At 42.6% G+C, this 18,611-nt stretch overlaps 2 protein-coding genes across 2 annotated transcripts; one reads left to right on the top strand and one right to left on the bottom strand.

Moving 5' to 3' along the window:
* Window positions 1-369: 369 nt before the first annotated feature.
* Window positions 370-10,476, top strand: GTPBP4 (GTP binding protein 4). Its single transcript, XM_042888660.1, has 17 exons — window positions 370-457; window positions 725-895; window positions 1,980-2,083; window positions 2,162-2,298; window positions 3,334-3,434; window positions 3,728-3,820; window positions 4,286-4,477; window positions 4,564-4,629; window positions 5,326-5,415; window positions 6,080-6,190; window positions 6,462-6,539; window positions 6,648-6,699; window positions 7,128-7,228; window positions 7,834-8,031; window positions 8,425-8,490; window positions 9,618-9,752; window positions 10,285-10,476. Exons 1-17 carry the CDS (start codon window positions 410-412, stop codon window positions 10,435-10,437), a joined length of 1,896 nt encoding a protein of 631 aa, XP_042744594.1. The 5' UTR covers window positions 370-409; the 3' UTR covers window positions 10,438-10,476.
* A 1,047-nt stretch (window positions 10,477-11,523) lies between these two features.
* Window positions 11,524-15,723, bottom strand: IDI1 (isopentenyl-diphosphate delta isomerase 1). Its single transcript, XM_042888662.1, has 5 exons — window positions 15,677-15,723; window positions 15,361-15,521; window positions 14,326-14,418; window positions 13,629-13,759; window positions 11,524-13,166 (listed from the first exon to the last, which is right to left on the bottom strand). Exons 2-5 carry the CDS (start codon window positions 15,500-15,502, stop codon window positions 12,849-12,851), a joined length of 684 nt encoding a protein of 227 aa, XP_042744596.1. The 5' UTR covers window positions 15,503-15,521; window positions 15,677-15,723; the 3' UTR covers window positions 11,524-12,848.
* Between the last annotated feature and the right edge of the window lie 2,888 nt (window positions 15,724-18,611).

Below are 18,611 nucleotides of genomic sequence, written 5' to 3'. Positions count from 1 at the left end.
TCCTGTTTGTAAGTTCCCTTTAAGTACTGGAAGGCCGCAATGAGGTCTCCCAGGAGCATTCTCTCTCCTCCAGGCTAAACAAGCCCAGCTCCCTCAGCCTGTCTTCATAGGAGAGGTCTCCAGCCCTCTGAGCATCTTTGTGGTCCTCCTCTGTGCCCGCCTAACAGCTCCACATCCTTCTTGCGCTGGTGCCTCCAGACACGCACACAGTTCTCCGCAAGCACCCACGCAATGCACACTGTGGCGGTGCGGCTGGCAGCGCCGTGTAACCCGCACACCCACAGGCGCAGCCGAACGCACCAATGAGGGCCGCCCCGCACCGCCCCGCCGCCCTGACGGAAGCCGGGAGCTCTCGCGAGACTTGTGGCCTGCCTTCCTGTTTCCCGCGGCGTGGCGCTGAGCGGGCGGCATGGCGCTGTACAACTTCAAGAAGATCACGGTGGTGCCGTCCGCCAAGGTACGGCCGCGCGCGGTGCCGCGCTGATAGGAGAGCGCCCCCCTTTCCCTTCCCGCCTCCCCCCTTTGGGCTCCGCGCCGTGCGGCTGCCGGCTGCCGTTGATGGCGCTGAGGTGCGGGCCTGGGCCGGGTTGTTCCTTGCCTGGCCGGGGAACTCCGTGCCGGCGGGGTGCGGGCGCCTGCCGGGCCTCCGTCAGAAGGCAGCGGGCTCTTACCGCGTTGTTACGTCGTGACGGCTCGTAGCTGACGGCGCTGCTTTGGTTTGCAGGACTTCATCGATTTGACGTTGTCCAAGACTCAGCGGAAGACCCCGACTGTCATTCATAAGCATTACCAAATCCATCGGATCCGGCAGTTCTATATGAGGAAGGTGAAGTACACCCAGCAGAATTACCACGACCGGCTGACCCAGATCCTGACAGACTTCCCTAAGCTGGATGTAAGTGCAACCCCAGTGCTCACAAAGGAGCTTTCTGTAACTGGGGATAATTCTGCAGCAGTTCCAGTTTGCAGGTCGGAGTGGTGCCCAGCAGGTCCTGATGAGAGTAAATTTGGGTAGATGTATTCTGTAGAAGTGTATGGAGAAGTAAACTGTGTGGGTGTTTGCTGAAGGGTGCGTTTTGCAGAGATTTGGCTATTGGACTCTACTGGCTGGAAATGCCGTTGGAAGTGCTGGAAGTTGGAGGTACTTGACCACATCGCGTTGCCTCCCACCTTCAGTTCTTCAGAAGTGTCACTTCGGTTGACAAAACTAATCCCCATCAGAGCCCCATCAGAGGTAGTGTTGGAAATGCACTCTGACACAGTGTGCATGGTCGTCACTTCCCAACTTCAGCTGTGTCCAGGTGCCCACTGGGGCTTCTTTGTGGGTAGCTTCACATACATGCTTAAACCCTTCACCTGCAGCCCTAATTTTTCCTGCTGTTTTCACACCCACTGAATTCCTGCAAATATCACCTGCGTTTTAATATGTCATGATGAAATTTCTCCACATAAATGTGTAAATAGCTAAAAATGATTCGTTTAGAAGAATTGAAAGTGTTGCTTTCTTGGAAAGCCAGGGGATTTATCTGGACATTGAATAAGCCCTTATTATCCAATCTTACCTGTAATCCAGCACTCAAACAAAAGGAGTTAACACTGTTACTGTGTTTCTGCTATAAGATGAATTTACTATTAGAAACTGCTTCTGCAGGCTTCTTGCAGTTTCATTATTCAACAGAGGAAAGTTCAGATTTGAAATCTGAAAGTATTTTGCAGTGCAAAAGACAAAATGGAAACTTGGTCTAAGTCAGTCCAAGGTATCATTGCATAAAAATTCAAAGTATTGACAGTTATGCATCTAATGACAAAGGGGATTATTTTTGTTAGGCGAGATAGTAATGAAAATAGTTTGGGTTGTATTGTCAGTTGTGTTGTTGTATTGGAGGAAAAAATGAACTTACGTAGTTGCCAAGAAATTGTCATCTTCAAGAAAATAAAGTTAATTTTATGTCTTTTTTTTTTTTTTTTTTTGGTCTTAGGATATTCATCCTTTTTATGCGGATCTGATGAACGTTCTGTACGACAAAGATCACTACAAGCTGGCTTTGGGACAGATCAATATTGCCAAGAATCTGATTGACAAGTAAGGAATATTTCTTCCTTCAGTTCTGTACCTGTGAGGTTGGTTGCTGCATCACTTCCTATTTTGCTGTCCCTGCAGCGTTGCCAAGGACTACGTGCGCCTGATGAAGTACGGGGATTCTCTCTACCGCTGCAAACAGCTGAAACGTGCTGCTCTGGGACGGATGTGCACCATTATCAAAAGGCAGAAACAAAGCTTGGAATATTTGGAGCAAGGTTTGTGCAATAAATCAAAGAATATAAAGACAGTACATTGTTATTCGTACAAAGAATAACAGTTAAAAACAGAAAAATGTGTTAGATACAGAATGTAGGTAATGAAAGCAAAATAGTTGTCAAACCCCCAAACATTTAGAAATTAGTTTTCAACTAAATAGTTCTCTTATTTTAGGTTTAGAATGCTGTGGTGTTAGTAATAGTTACAAAATGTCTGTACTCACTTAAAGGTCATAGCCGTGCTTGTGTTTATTATTATTTTCACATGTATATATCTGAAAAATTCATCATAGAATCATAGAATGACCTGGGTTGAAAAGGACCATGAAAACGACAATGATCATCCAGTTTCAACCCCCTGCTATGTACAGGCTGCCAACCACCAGACCAGGCTGCCAGAGCCACATCCAGCCTGGCCTGGAATGCCTCCAGGGATGGGGCATCCACAGCCTCCTTGGACAACCTGTTCCAGTGTGTCACTACGCTCTGTGTGGAAAAACGTCCTCCTAATATCTAACCTCAACCTCCCCTGTCTCAGCTTAAAACCATTCCCCCTTGTCCTATCACTGCCCACCCTCGTAAATAATCTTTCCCCCTCCTGTTTATACTCTCCCTTCAAGTATTGGAAGGCCACAATGAAGTCTCCCCAGAGCCTTCTCTAAGCTAAACAAGCTCAGTTCTCTCACCTTTCTTCATAGTAGAGGTGCTCCAGCCCTCTAATAATCGATTATTGCTAAACATTTTCCAAGCAGTGATCCTTATTTCAGGCTCATTATTGCTTGCCTCAGTCTGTGCTGCCTGATATGATGGACTCACTCTAGCTACAGGACAGTGGTCTTAATGTGTAAAGTAACATTTCCTTTTTTTTGTTGTGTGAGACTTCTGGACTTAACAAACAACAGTACATTTTCATAAATGACTGCTCAATCAGTTTCTGAAATTAAAAAGAAGTTACTGAGCTGTGTTACATGAATTTTTTCTTCCATTCAAATGTGAATTAAGACAAATACTTCAGACGTCTTTTAAATGTTTCAGTGCGACAACATTTGTCTCGTTTGCCAACCATCGATCCCAATACAAGAACTCTTCTGTTATGTGGCTATCCAAATGTTGGGAAGTCGAGCTTTATAAATAAGGTGTGTGATTTTTCTTTTAATAATATTGAGGTATCATTCATTTATTTAAGGTGGAATAAAATGTATAGCACTGTCTGATCTGAGGGTTAGCAAATTCATATGGGTGAACACAGGCTGACTGAAATTTCTGGAGGGCTATATGTAAAGTTAGTGCAGGTGAGTGATTGCAGAGAAACAGCCCAAATAACCATTCTTTAGCTTTCCTGTAGCAAATGCAGTGAGTTGTGATTATGATACACAGCTTGCAAGTTCAGGAAATACTCAGTAAGTGTCCTATTAAATCTTGTTTTAAGGTTACAAGAGCAGATGTAGAAGTGCAGCCGTATGCCTTTACCACCAAATCTCTGTTTGTGGGACATATGGATTACAGATACCTGCGCTGGCAGGTAAGAACTGGTATCATTTTGCATTTTCTTGCCAGAATCAACTGGTTACAATTTGCCACCTCGCAACCTGAATTACAGTTTTTGCCTTGGTGAGAAACACTGTGCCTGAGAGCTGCTATGTGTCAAATGGGGACAGTAGTCCAAATCTGTTCTAAAAACATGCACGTACGTATATGTTTTCTGTTTGGGGGAAGAATTGGGACTGGAATGTCTGAGTAAGGCCAGGTCTCTTCTTGTTAGTATTAAATTCAGAGCCAGTTTGGGGCAGGGCTGTCCATACTTGTTTGCTTCTTGTTTCTTACTCTGAAACCTGTTATTTTTGCATTATTCCATTTCCACAGTCTCAATTTAGCTGAGTTTATGGTCTTATTTATGACTGAAAGGAATACTGTAGTCTTAGAAGGTAATATGGACAAGAAATCAAGAATATGCTCTAAAACAGTGTCTCAATTATGTTGATTTTAGGTCGTAGATACTCCTGGTATTTTAGACCATCCTTTGGAGGACAGGAACACCATAGAGATGCAGGCTATAACTGCACTTGCACACCTGCGTGCTGCTGTGCTCTATGTGATGGATGTGTCTGAGCAGTGTGGGCACAGCCTGGAGGAGCAAGTGGAACTCTTCAGAAATATCAAGCCGTTGTTTGCTAACAAGGTAAGTTTGGTTATGTTATTTGTAAAGTCAGTATTTTTGTAACGTGATACCTTGGATTGTGATTGCTCTTTCTTTCTCTTTATTAGCCACTTATAATTGTTGCAAACAAATGTGATGTGAAGAGAATTGAAGAACTTCCTGAAGAGAGCCGGGTGAGCCTGAGGTTCCCACCCCTGTCTTTCTTCCAAAATTAGCAAAAGTGCTGTGTGCACAATTAGATTAGGCAAAAAAAAATTAGACAACCACTTCTTAACTATTTAACAGTGTACTGGAGGGTAGTTTTGCAAGTCTTGATCTTTATGCCTGCTGTGTATACTTGCACTGTTTAGTATGCATACTTACCAGAGTATTGTAAATACCAAACTGAAAGCAACTCCTCAGCAGTTTTAGAAATCTCAGACACTGTGAGATCTTTTAATTACTGCTATAATTGGAATTAATAGATCTGTTCAATAGGAACTGTTTCAGTAGTTTAGAGATAATGAGCCCTAAACTGATAAGTGGTACTGGAGCTGATTTTAATAGGAGCTCCTATTGGGCAGCAGTTCTGTGTACAGTTCCTTTGTATCTACAAGTTCGAGGACACATGCAGTTTGTGTTTTCCCTTCATCTCTTTTTCTGTTTTATTCATGTGTCATTTACAGTTGCTGTTAACAGTGGTTATTTACTAACAGATTAAATAGAACTGCAGTTGTAAAATTTGTCATCTTTTTAGAAACACATTTTAATAAAGTTCCTCAGTAAAAAGTTGCATATATTGCCACTGGGTTAAAATTTCAGTCCTTGGTGTAATGGTGTATTAAGAACTAGGCAGAATGTAATTATTTGTGATGATATTTCCATTTCAGAAAATATTTGAGTCTTTTGAAGCAGAAGGATTTTCAGTAATAGAGACAAGTACCCTAACAGAAGAAGGTGTGATGCAAGTTAAAACAGAAGTATGTATCTCTTTTCTCTCAATTTCATTCAGAAGGAATCAGAGAATCATAGAGCCCTTAGAGTTGGAAGGGACTCTGAAGGCCACCTAGTCCAACTCCCCTGCAGTGAACAGGGACACCACAGCTACATCAGGCTGCCCAGGGCCTGATCAGCCTGGCTTTGAAAGTCTCCAGGGATGGGGCATCAACCACATTTCTGGGCAGCCAGTTCCAGAGGTTCACCACCCTCACTGTAAAAGACTTCTTCCTTCTATCTAACCTAAATCTGCCCTCTTTGAGCTTAGATTTTATTGTCAGTTAAACTGTGCTAAAAGCTTTTATTGTGGTAATCTTAATAGCATGTTGAACACATTGGGTGCAAAGGGAAATGTAATGATTTGCATTGTGTTAGATACAATCTAGTTTTTGTAGGATTTTTCAGGGTACTGTTGCTTTCTCTTATTGTCAGCTCATTATATAATGTTGGTTATGCCAACAAAACAGGATCATATGCATATACTCGTGATACTTGTTATATAAAGTGTGTCGATCCTTTCTTGAGAGCTAGAAAGGTGAGGCAGAAGATTGGATAGAAGCTGGGTACTTGGGATTTAAACCTTGCTGTGCTACTTGTCATATCAGGATGACTCCATTCCTTGCCTTATGTTGCCTTGTGTACTTTCAGGCCTGTGACAGATTGCTGGCCCATCGTGTTGATACTAAAATGAAAGGAAATAAAGTGAATGAAGTGTTGAATAGATTACACTTGGCCATGCCAGCCAAAAGAGATAACAAGGTAGGCTGTGTGCTTGCACTTTAATGTATTTTCCAGCACAATTTCAGTAGGACTAGAATTCTTTCTTGGCTTAACACATTAATGAAATACATGTTGAGATTTTCTTGTTGCTTTTTTTTGTTATCTACAATTGACTTTGCTGACAGGTTAATCACCTTGGGACTTCATTTCCTCTAGAAGTACATTATGTTAAAATTGTGATTTGTGGTATTATTAAAAAAATTGTTTCAGACAGTTTTTTTTTTCCTTTTTCCTGTTGCGTTGACTTCAGGAACGGCTGCCTTTTATACCTGAGGGAGCAATAGCACGTAAGAAGCGCATGGAAGTAGATGCACCCAAGAGGAAATCAGTAAGTGGTATCTCTTAATTAGGAGATCTGCAGATGGTTTTAAAATTCTTCATGTTAGCAGGTGGATTTAAAATTAGGAGCTATATAAAATCATGTGTGTCTTTGCAGGAGAGAGATCTTGAACTTGAAATGGGAGATGATTATGTTTTGGATCTTCAGAGTAAGTAGCTACATAAGTCAGTATTATTGCTGGTCAGGAAAGTTTGATCTTATTGGAGAAAACTTGAAACGGATTCCTTTCAACTGACTGCCACTTCTGTAGCCCTTCTGTTCCACAACTGGTGATGTTCACTGATCTTTTCATGTTTTCTGATGCCTCTGAGTGGCTGATCTGACGGTTCAGGTTATTTTTCCCTTTAATCTCATTAATTCTTGATGCGTTGGACTTTGTGATTCCTGACCATTATTTGGCAGCAGGCAGAGGATCGGGAGGATTTTTGAATGTGTCAGAGATGCTGTGAAATTTTTCCCATTTAGGGGTGTTTTTTTTTTGGTTTTTTTTTTGTGATCTGTTGTCTTCTGTCATTGAACATTCTACTTCAAAATGATCTTTTTATTAACAATTTTTTTTTCTTTTTTTTTAAAAAGAATATTGGGACTTGATGAATTCATCTGAAAAGTATGACAAGATTCCAGAGATATGGCAAGGCCACAATATCCTTGATTACATTGATCCAGATATAATGAAAGTGAGTTTGCTGTCATTCTTTTCACTTTTTTACCTTTTCATCCCTTTGTTATTTTCTCTAAGTTGTAATATTCTTAGATAAAAACAATGTTGTGTAAGCCAGTTCTTCCGCACTTGTCTGCACTTGCCATGAGAAGGACACTGTTTTCTGAGTGACCAAACTCACAGTTTCAGGAGAATGGAGAACTGCTTTATTTTATCAGAGCAGAGGTTTGCAGGGAAAGTTGTATTTCCTTACTCTGTGACTGTTGCTGGAAGGAATGTAGTTATCAAAACATATTATTAATAATAAGAAATTAACCCATCGAATTTCTGTCTGCTGGAGCATGCTATTGAAGGAAATAGACTGAATTCTCAATTTACAGCATTTTTGTGTAATGACATGCCCCATCCTTATTTCTTGCTGGTCCTTAAGAAGAAGTTGTGAGTGCAGGCAAAGATTCTTGGGCAGTCGGGTTCATCTGGTTTGCTAGTGCTCCAGAATCATGGCAAATGCAGAGAGAGAAGGTTTTCTGAGGTTGTGTTGCCAGAAGTGGCACAGTCACATTGAGGATTGTAAGTCTAAGATTTGGTGAGCATCCCAATTTTCATTTAATCTCTTCTAAGAAACTGGAAGAATTAGAGAAAGAAGAAGAGCTGAGAGAAGCTGCTGGGGAGTATGACAGCGAACCAGAAAGTGAAGATGAAGAGATGATGGAAATCCGACAGCTGGCAAAACAGATCCGAGAAAAAAAGAAACTGAAAATCCTGCAGTCAAAGGAAAAAGACACTCGAGGCCCAAGGATGCCCAGAACAGCCAAAAAGGTGAGTAAAGAACCCTGTGGTTGCTGATGCATAGTAAGTGTGTAGGAATGTGCAGAAATTTGGGGTACTGGCACTGATGTTTTTCTCATGTTTGACCCTCTGCCTCACAGTTTGCACTTCTGTGCTCCTTACAGCTCTGATAACTAAATTATGGGGGGGTGCCGAACAAAATGAAACAAGTGAGAGTTGCCTTTTTTATTCCTGTTATACAAGTGAGTCTATTGTATGATTCTGTATATATTATAGAAAAACTCTTTAGAACATAACTCAGCTTGTTTAATTGGGTTGCCTTTTTTTTTGTTGTTGTTTTTTTATTTTAATACATTAAGACAAAGTAAGATGGAAACATCATTCTTTAGAAGAAACACACACAATCTCCTAATTCTTTTCCAGGTGCAGCGGAAGGTGCTAGAGAAAGAAATGACTGATCTTGGACTTGACATGACTAATAAAGATGATGTAAGTTGCTGCTAATTTAACACTGTGCTCATCTGAAGGAGATCAGTTCCACTCCATTTTTTTCAAGGACACTTGAATTGCACATTGCAGTTGGCATGAGAGAGAGATGGGATCTGCTGAGAAGAAAATAGGAGGCTGTTGATATTGGTATTTTTTTGAGTGCTGGCTGAAAACTTGCTAATGTTTGAATAGAGTCACTCCTGTATATACACACTGCATTCTATTACCAGTTGTTTGCAATTTGTGTAGGATTTAAGAATAGGATTTGGCTGAACAATTTTCATGATTGCTTTGTGAGACACAACTGTGTCAGAATTAGCAATAATGACAGATGGAGCTGATCCTTTTACAGTTCCTTAATGCTGTGACTTATAACTGAAGTTTTGATAGCTTGGCTGGAGTTTTTTTTATGCAAGGCAGTCAAAGTACTTTGAACCTTCGGGAGCCATTTTGTTTTATCATAAATTTTAAGAACTACTCCATTTTGTACAGCAAATCCAGCACTAATATGGCTGTGTGAAGCTTGAGACCTTGAATTTGTTAACTGAACAAGGGCTTTGGAAACAAGGAGTGTCAACATTGCACATCTGAAATAAGCATTTGTGCTTCTCAGGGCTGATATGCTGTGTTGATTCAGTTGCTGTCTCCGTGCAGAGGAATTTGATGTTTATGTTGTACACTGATAGTTCTTTGGGGTTTTGTCCTGTAAACAGCCACTAATCAGAGCAGGTTTTGTCACTGCTTTTTTGCTGTTGCAGAACTTCTTTTGTATTGCTAGTCATTCCTTTGTGGGTTTTTGTTTTTTAATCCTTTACTTATGGATGAAGTGGCAAAAAAAGGGTTTATAAAACTGGAGTTAATTTTGAAAAGGATATAATAGTATTCACTAGGACTTGAATATTCCTGTGAGACAATGACTGACAGTTGGTAAGATACGATACTGTGGAATAACTCTGCAACTTCACATCTTTTTGTCTTTCAGTATCCAAAAGAACCATTTGTCCTTTGACAATGTATTGTAGCATTTCACTTCCTGTTGTGTTTTTTCCTATTGGTCTCATTAGAGATGGAGTATCTGAGCTGATTGTTTCTGTTGTTAATAACCCAAGTACTGTTCTGGATTTCAGGCCCATTATGCCAGAAGGTCTCGGAGTGTTACAAGGAAACGTAAACGTGACGAGTCTGAAACCCCTCAGTCCGTGGCACGCAGTCGCAGCTCCTCTCGTCCACCACGGGATGTCTCTGGTCTGCGTGATGAAAAGGTTTGTTGGAGTTAATTACCTCTTACAGCAAATGAAACAGCATCATTGTACTTAAACTAGTTTCTGGTAAACTTCATACTAAGGCCGTTGTGCAGTTGAGAGTTCATCCCTCTTTGCAGCTTCATCTTCTGATCTTCTGAACTCTCTGTTCTTAAAAAAAAAAAAAAAGAGCTTAGTTAGTTCTTAACTTAAGATGTAATAATATAAAGAAAGCACATTTTTAAATTTTAAGTATGAAGAAAGAAGGATAAAAGCTGTACGTACTTCATAACCTATTAGAAGGGCTCTACCTTTATAAGATTGGAGTTTCAGGCATAGGATGATTGCATTTTTAGTGTGTTGGGGAAGAGTTTTGTTTGTTTTTAAGAGAGATTAGTGTCATACTGAAAGTGTTACAGATAGCAGATGCTTGCTTACTCGAAGTATTATTTCATGTCCTAGAAAATCCTTAGTGTTTTTTTAAAGGGCAAAGCGAGTTATCTGAGCTACTGAGGAAGTCATTCACCATGTTTGTATGCTTGTTTTTAAATAGATGGTGAAGAAAGTCAAGACTATGGCAAAGAAGGCTCAAAAGAAAATGAATCGCCTGGGCAGGAAAGGAGAGGCAGACAGGCACATCTTTGACACCAAGCCAAAACATCTGCTGGCTGGAAAGAGGAAATCTGGTAAAACACAGAGAAGATGAGCAGAGCTCTAAATTAAAGCATACAGTTACTAAAACTAAGTTCTAGTCCTGGTTTTCCTTTTTGTAATGGAGAATATTAACAAGAGCACACATTTGTATTGTGGGCAAGACAGTTGAAGCTCAGGGCGGGGAGAGTTCTGATACAGGAGTTTGGAGTTCTCACAGAGTCAGTAGGATTGTGAGAGACTTATCAATAGCTGTGGCAGAAGCTGTTTCTAAATAGACTTGAAAAATGACGCTCCTAGGTTGAGACAAGGATGGTTAAGTAGAAAAAGCAAAAGCTGTGCACGCAGGTAAAGCAAACTAAGGAATTAATTCACTGCTTCCCATTGGCAGGCCCTTTGCATCAGAGCAGTGCTCCATTACTTACTGGGGCAGACAGATGCTGTAACTCTTAATGCCTTCTCCTCTCCCCCAAGCAGCTTTCATTGCTGAGAGTGATGCCCTGTAGTATGGGATTTCCCCCCTCCTCTTCCTTTCTCCCCAGCTTCTATTGCTGATCACAAGCTCCTGTGGTATGGATCCTTTGGTTATTTGGGCCCAGTGGTCCTGACAGTGTCCCCTCCCCATTTTTTGTGCTTCCTCAGCTTCCGAAGTATCAGGGTAGTGTGAGAAGCAGAGGAACCCTTGATTCAGTTCAGCAATATGTAAACATCACGTTGTCAACACTGTTCTTCATCACAAATCCAAAATACAGCACTATATGGGCTATTAGTGAAGAAAATTAACACAGCCAGAATCAGCACTGTGGAGTGTTCCGGTGTCAGCTTGCATGTACCAGTGTTACCTTTATGGATTTCCACCTGTAGTCTGTCCCCCTTCGTGTGATTTGTTATTAAAAATACTTGTTGTGCTGCAAGGAAGTTCAGTGCAGGAAAAAAATACTTAGAACTGTTCACAGGATTTTAAGAAGTGTTTGGCAAAACTTTGCTTTTGTCTTTATGCTGTTTCTATGGCAGGCTGTTTGCCCAGCTTTTGCCCCGAGTTGACTATTTGAACTCGTGTTAAAATAAAACCACAGCTTGTTCCCAACCATATCACTTCAGTGCTTAGTCAGCATGTCTAAAAAGAAAAGCCCAGCCCAGGTTTTTAGGTTAACAGTTTTAATAGTCAGCCTCAACAGAACATTTAAAAGTAGTGCAGGTATTTCAAAAGGTATTCGAAAGAGACTACTTAGGCAGTGTAGCTGATGAAACCAAATTCAAGACAGCTGTTAACACTGCATTGCTGCATTCCCTCCTCCACCATTCTTTGCTTCAGGTCAGCATACAAAAGCTTGGCCCTAAAACCTCTCAGTGTAGAACTATGGACAGAACTGGGATAAGCAACAAACTAGAAAAGTTAGATCTACCTTGCCATCAGACAGACTAGTTAAAATCATGTTTCACAACTAAGGGGAATCAGTATGGAAAATACCCTATTTCATCAAGAAAACACAGAGAACTTAAGAAATCTACATGGGGTGGCTGTGGCTTAGCTCTTACCCTCTAGTTGATTTTCTAATTAACCAAAATTAAGAGTTTATGTATGCCTATAAATTCTCAGTCTTGACTTTTGGAGTTCCGGAGATTTGAGCTTTCCAGGACATTGGGAAGAAATCAGATGTTGCAATAAAAAGTTTGTCTCAAGCTGCCTTTGTTTTCTGTAAGGTGAGGAGGACTCTCCAACGCACATCCCTTCTCCAAGGACAGGCTATGGTCAGTAGGTAGTTACCTACCATCTGCATTTAGGGTGATTAAACATTACTTTCTAATTAAAGATGTGCAGTATTTGCTCACTAAACAGGCAGGGGATGGCTTAAAAGATAAAAATAGTTTTAAAATCAGTGTTTATTATCTAAAGCTGTAACACATCACGTAGCAGTTCAAAGTGAAATTCAGTCCACACAGATGATCCAGTTAGTTGAGTTTTCACATGTCTGACTAACTACACAGCACAGCAGCCAGAGATCTGTTCTGCAATTAAAACACTCCTGATCACTTTGAATTAATTGTTTTTCTTCACAGACTCGTTCTGTCACATCAGTGCAGAACTCACATGGGTTTGTAATTAGCATTCTGGAAGATGTAGTGATATAAAATTGAAAATGCACCTCTCTACTGAAGGAGCCGGGCAGGGAGTGCCCACACTCTTACAGCACATGTAAGTGTGCAAGGCAGTGAGAGCAAACTGGGTACATGCAGGCTGAGGGTTCTTTAGCACCACATGAGGTAACAGAAAGATGAATCAAGGGGGTTTCTTATGTTACTGGGATGGAAGAAGAGGTGAAGAGATAGGAAAAACCATTGGCTACAACCATCTGTTCAAAATCTCTTGTTAAACATGCTCCAGGTGGGCCATTTTCCCTGCACTCGAGTCACAAATTACCACACAGACATCGCTTCAGCCTTCAGCATCTCTCACTGCAGCTATTACATTCTGTGTATTTTTTCATGATCAACAAATTTGTTCAAGTTAGGTAAGTTATCCCACCACTTAAAAAGAAAGGTCTCTGCAATTAGTTTAAACCAGGGAGTAATCTTGACTTCGTTCCTCGAAGCTTTGTCCAGAAGTTGCTTCAGTTCTTTCTGGGTCACATAACAGTAGCTCTGGATCTCGTTGGGATCAGGATTCAGCGTTACATCCTTCTGCACAAATAAGATGTAGTCTATCTCATGTTCACCCCAGATCCCATCAGACTTGGCCTTGTAGTGAATTCGTGTCAGATAGAAGATTTCTTCTGGAGTAACCTACAGCCAAAACACACGTTAGGACCAGCAGCAAAGCAGAATAACTGAGCTGCTTGGCAGCACACAACAATTACCAGACACTGCTCTCTTCCTAGGAAATCATTTTTTCGAGTACAATTGCAATGCATTTCTTACAAAAAATTATGAAAAAAGTTACTATACACTGACCATGTAAACTGCACAGCATTTCTCTAGTTGGGCTTATCCTATAATATTTTGACCAGACTTCTCCAATACAGTAAAGTTCAGATAATATTTACCAGAGCCTAACGTACGCTTAGGAAAGCAGTGATGAACAAACATCTGCAACTGGCCCTTGACACTCCAGAATAACTGAAGAATTCTCCAATTCATCAAATCCTCTGCATTTCTAAAGTTAAGTTCAGTTTCAGATTTCACACCTGCCAGATGTGAAGATTCTTAGTGCTGCTAAGAACCCCCCCTCCTTTCTCCTTCCTTTACCTGCTCCATAGGAATTCCTAACTCTGCTTTCATTCGTCTCTGTGCTGCTCTCCGAACTCCAATGGCATCATTTTCTTCCAGTTCCAGTGGGTGGCTCAGCGGATGGCTACAGCAAGTGTTGGTAAAGCAATCTGAAAGAAGTTTTTATCAGTACACTTTTGACACTGTAAATTGCTACAAAAGCCCTGAGACGTAGAGCAGCCAATTGATGCACCACATTTTTGTTTCTCATTGATAGAGGACAATGAAAGGGAGAATATTTCTATCCCTTCTTTCTATGCATACTTCTGGATTTGTCTCTACCAAATACTCTTTTGTTCTTAACCAGAGGAATTAAAACACTCACTCTTCACATCTACCAAAACAATTTCTCCAATGTCATTAAATGTGTCTTGCGACAGGTGAGTGTATGGTGTTTATCCTTACTATAAACAGGACCAGGCAAGCCAGGGAGCAATAATTTCCCAAGATCACATATAACGATAAGCTAGAGCTCTCATTATGTTGCTTCATCCACAATAAAAGCACATCCCAAGCTCTTAAAAGTATCTCTTCTCAGTAAATCCTGGAACCACTGCAAAGGTTTTAGAACTTTATGTTATGTTCTGCAGGAGTTACACTGCAAAATTAGGCTGGCACATCTTAAAACACTGATTTAAAGCAATACATTCCATGTGCAATGTGTTTCAGTACTTACCTGGAAATGTGATTTTAGCGTTTGACCTCTGCTGCAGTAACAGTTTATTTTCTGTATTAAATAAGAAAACACTGAACGCTCGGTGCAATAAACCTAAAAAGCAAAAACACAGAAAGCTGTTTTAAGGACAAGAATTATATGAAAACGTAAGGCTTGGAATTGCCCAACTTACTGGTAAACTAAATTCAAAACAATTCAAGTGTTTAAAAGCAAGGATCTGAGGAAAAACTCAAGAGCTTTCCCTTGGATTTCTGTGCCAGTTTATGCTAAACATTATGAAGTTAGAAGAGTATAAGAACAATGCAGCAGAAGAGTTACACAAAGGTCTGTCTGTTCACCAGTCTTAAGATGGACAGTCAGGCAAGCTAAGGACAGGTTCAACATTCAAAAAAAGACACGACAAAGGTGAAAATGCTGAAAAAGATACAGGAAATTTAAAGAAGATTCGTGAATTTCAAAATAGCACTGGAAAATAAACTTCTTCAATTACAGAACAATTGCCTCCTTATTTTCCCTCCTTCTCAACACAACTTCTGTATTTGTTGTTCCTAATTCTTCTGGAAAACATTCTCCTAGACCAGAAAGATTGAGGGCACAAACTGCAAAGTTCTGATACGATTAACCCAAAGGAAAGCCCATCAATTAAAATGACAACAAAAACCCTTTCCTAATAGAATTGGCTGAAGTGGAACACCGTGTTCTTCCTCCACGTTGTTTTATTTTAAAATATGACATTTTAAGGCCAACGGTACCCTGGATCACAAGAGGAGTGGTCAGCAGGGCGAGGGCAGCAATAGCCTCCCATTGCTCTGCCCTCCTGAGACCCCATCTGGAGTACTGCAAGCAGGCACAAGAAAGACGTGGAGACGTTGGAGCAGGACCAGAGGAAAGCAGTGAAGATGGTCAGAGGGCTGGGGCAGCTCTGCTATGGAGAAAGGCTTTAGGAGCCGTGCTCCTTCCACCCACAAACGCCCTGCTTTAGCTGTCAGCATCCCGAAAGGACGCCCGGCTCCGCGGAAGGTCGCAGGGCCGCACCTCTGTCGATGTTCTCATTCAGATGGCAGTTCTTCTTCGTGTCCGCCCCGATCCGACGGTCGTTCTCATCGATGAGGATGCACATCTCGGCCAGCAGCTGCACCTGCTGCTCGTCCAGGTGCTCCGTGCTCACCTCGGGCATCGTGACGGCCACGCGGGCTCTGCTGAGGGCAGCGAGGAAGACGAGAGCGATGCGGGGCTGCGAGATTCCGTGTCACCGGGCCGCTGGACACCTCTCGCCCCGGGGAGCACCGGCCGAGCTGTCCCTCGCAGGCCGCCGCGCACGGCCCCGGCCCGCAGCCCTACCCCACCTCACCTCACGGCCGGCTCTGAACGCAGACGGGCGGCTGGCGGCGGCGCTTCGCGGTGACCCCGCGCGCTGAGGCGACAGCACCGCCCCCGAAGGACGGCGGGCCCGCGGCGACCCGCGGCAACGGCCCGGCGCACCACGCGCCACATCGCCGTCACTCCGCCGCCGCCAATAGCGGAGCGTCCGGGCCCTGACGTCACCGGATCGCCCGATCGCCCCACCGCGCTGCAGGACCGCCGGGAGGAGGGGCTTTCGCTCACTGCGGAGTAAGGCGTCGAGCACAGCCAATGGCGACACGGCTGGGTGGAGGCGCTAGCCAATAAGAACAGGGAACAGCGGAGAGATAGCCAATAAGAGCGAGGAAACCTCCGGCCAGAGCCAGCCCAGCGGGGCGGAGCCGCGGTCTGTCTGGAAGGGCCGGGGGCTCTGGCGTGTGAGGTGGTGCTTTGTCTTGCATTGTTTGTCCTGAGGGAGTGGAGCTGGGACTCGTGGTGGTACTGTAAGCATCCCTCGCCCTGTACCTCACTTGCTGGTTTCATTGCTCCAGAGGAAGGTAGATCACAGAATCACAGAATGGCCTGGGTTGAAAAGGACCACAATGATCATCAGTTCCCACCCCCTGCTATATGCAGGGTCACCAACCAGCAGACCAGGCTGCCCAGAGCCACATCCAGCCTGGCCTTGAATGCCTCCAGGGATGGGGCATCCACAGCCTCCTTGGGCAACCTGTTCCAGTGCGTCACCGCCCTCTAAGTGAAAAACTTCCTCCTAATATCTAACCTAAACCCCCCCATCTCAGTTTAAAACCATTCCCCCTTGTCCTATCACTGCCCACCCTTGTAAACAGCCATTCCCCCTCCTGTTTATATGCTCCCTTCAAGTATTGGAAGTGAGGTCTCCCCGCAGGCTTCTGTTCTCCAAGCTAAACAATTCCAGTTCCCTCAACCTTTCCTTAGATCTGTCAGATTTGCAAGACTCCCTTCCTTTTATTAATGTAACCATACATTAGCTATACAAATCTGTCTAAAATAGTCTAACTGCCGAGGACATCCAGCATCACATACAGAGACAGCCTAGTTGACAGCACATTTTCCTGAGAATGAAGCTGTGTAGGCAGAGAAGCTTCTGCCCCAAAGCCCATAGGCTCTGTCTGTAAGTGAGGCAGAGCTGACGCTCAGCACATTTGCTCAGGAATGCTGCTCTCTGCCCTGCAGCAGCGCTGTGCCCATCGCAGAGGCTGAGCATGCGTGCAGATTACAGCCTGCCGCAGCGGGGATGTAAGGAGCACCTCACTGTCAGCAGCAGTTTATAGAAGACTGTTATGGTGTTGGTCAAGCACTGAAATTGCCCAACTCATTGATTTTTTCAGGGACAGGGAAAAGAAAGAAACACCTTTTCTGGACAGGAATCGAGCACAGGCAAGATGTCAAGGTGAACTGCTCAGATCAGGTCATTCTACACGTGCAGATACACACAGTGAGTATTCAGGCTGTGCAATGGAGGCACACCAGAAGTGTTCCTACAGTATGAGGACGAGATTTCTTCCCTAGTAATGAAGCATTTTAGAACCTGACTGTCTTTAGCTCTGGGCAGAGAAGCAAAGTATTTCACCTGTACTGATGTTTGTGAGCAACGTGTCCCAGTTCCCAGTGGATAATAAGAGATAAACGAGCAGCCAGAAAGGACAGCAGAGTCAAAACAAACCCTTATCACAAAACAGACAAGTGAGAGATCTCCCAAGCTTTTCACTAAAGGCACTTTCAGGGTCAGGTGTTTGATGTCATCTGTATCATCTTTCATCTCACTCATTCCCCTTCCTCCAGCCTTCAAACAAGCTATTTGTGTTGAAAATAAAACATCTTAGCTTTTGTAATGCTGTACACTACCTTGAAACCTCAGAAGTTTTGCTCCATCCTGCATAAACAGAAACATGCCTTAAATGACACGTGTATCTCTTTAAGACTTCATTTAATTTATGTGTTTCTTGAAGTCTGCTGATTGTTTTCAAACACTATACCAAGAAGGAAAACAAAGAAAGCAGTTTCTTTTCACTGCTGGGAAAGTCTCTCATTTCACCTGAAAATCCAAACAGCTTCAAATCACTGATTGAATTTTACTGTCTGCTCAGTTAAAGGGAAATGCAAATCCAACAAACTGGAGCAGAACATCTTAATTATCCAGTAAGTTAAACTAGAAGGCAGCAAACTACAGGATAAATAAATGCAGAGTATCATGGCATTGGACTTCAATCTACAACACACAGACTTGTGGAATAAACCTATCCTCAGTTCTACACTTGCCAAAGAAAATATATTGTTTCTCCATTCTTCACATCCAGTCTGCCTTTTTTTTTTAAGCTTCCTGCTCAGTTGTTGTAAAGCTTAAGACTGCCAGTTTGCTCTTTTTAGCAACAGAGCTACCCAGCTCCTGATCTCCCTGAGGAATCCTTCTAGAAGTCTGCTTCTGGCCCAGAGTCATAGCTCTTCAGAAAATATTTGTCTGAAGGACGCAGAGCCAACACGAGCCTGGACTTCATCAGTTCTGGCAGGTAGTACCTCCCTGTCCTAAACAATCTGCAGTTTGCTTGGCCCTTCATTCTTACAACACCTTTTTCAGGAGAGGGCATTGCTTTTAGCTTGCTTCAGAGGATAGACAGCTGTGATGGAAAATGTTATGATGGAGAGCTTCTGGATGCTCCTGCACAGCATGAAGTGATGATAAACAATATAGTACAGTGCATTTAGCCAGGAGTTATTAAGAAGTTTCTTATATGAAGGAAGAAATGATCTGCTACAGTGCTTTTCTCCTCTAAATCTGTTTTTCTTTCTTTTAGTTTGTGCACTAGATAGGCGGTCCTGCCTTTTCTTGCTACTTTTGCAGGCTTGGAATTTTTTTGTTTTGTTTTGGAGTTTGAATGTTCTGTTCTTTTGCTAGTTTCCTA

Source organism: Lagopus leucura, unplaced genomic scaffold (assembly GCF_019238085.1).
Source record: "Lagopus leucura isolate 7727_CA_CO unplaced genomic scaffold, USGS_WTPT01 Super-Scaffold_100157, whole genome shotgun sequence".
Lineage (NCBI taxonomy): Eukaryota > Metazoa > Chordata > Aves > Galliformes > Phasianidae > Lagopus > Lagopus leucura.
This window is presented reverse-complemented; position numbering and strand designations above follow the sequence as displayed.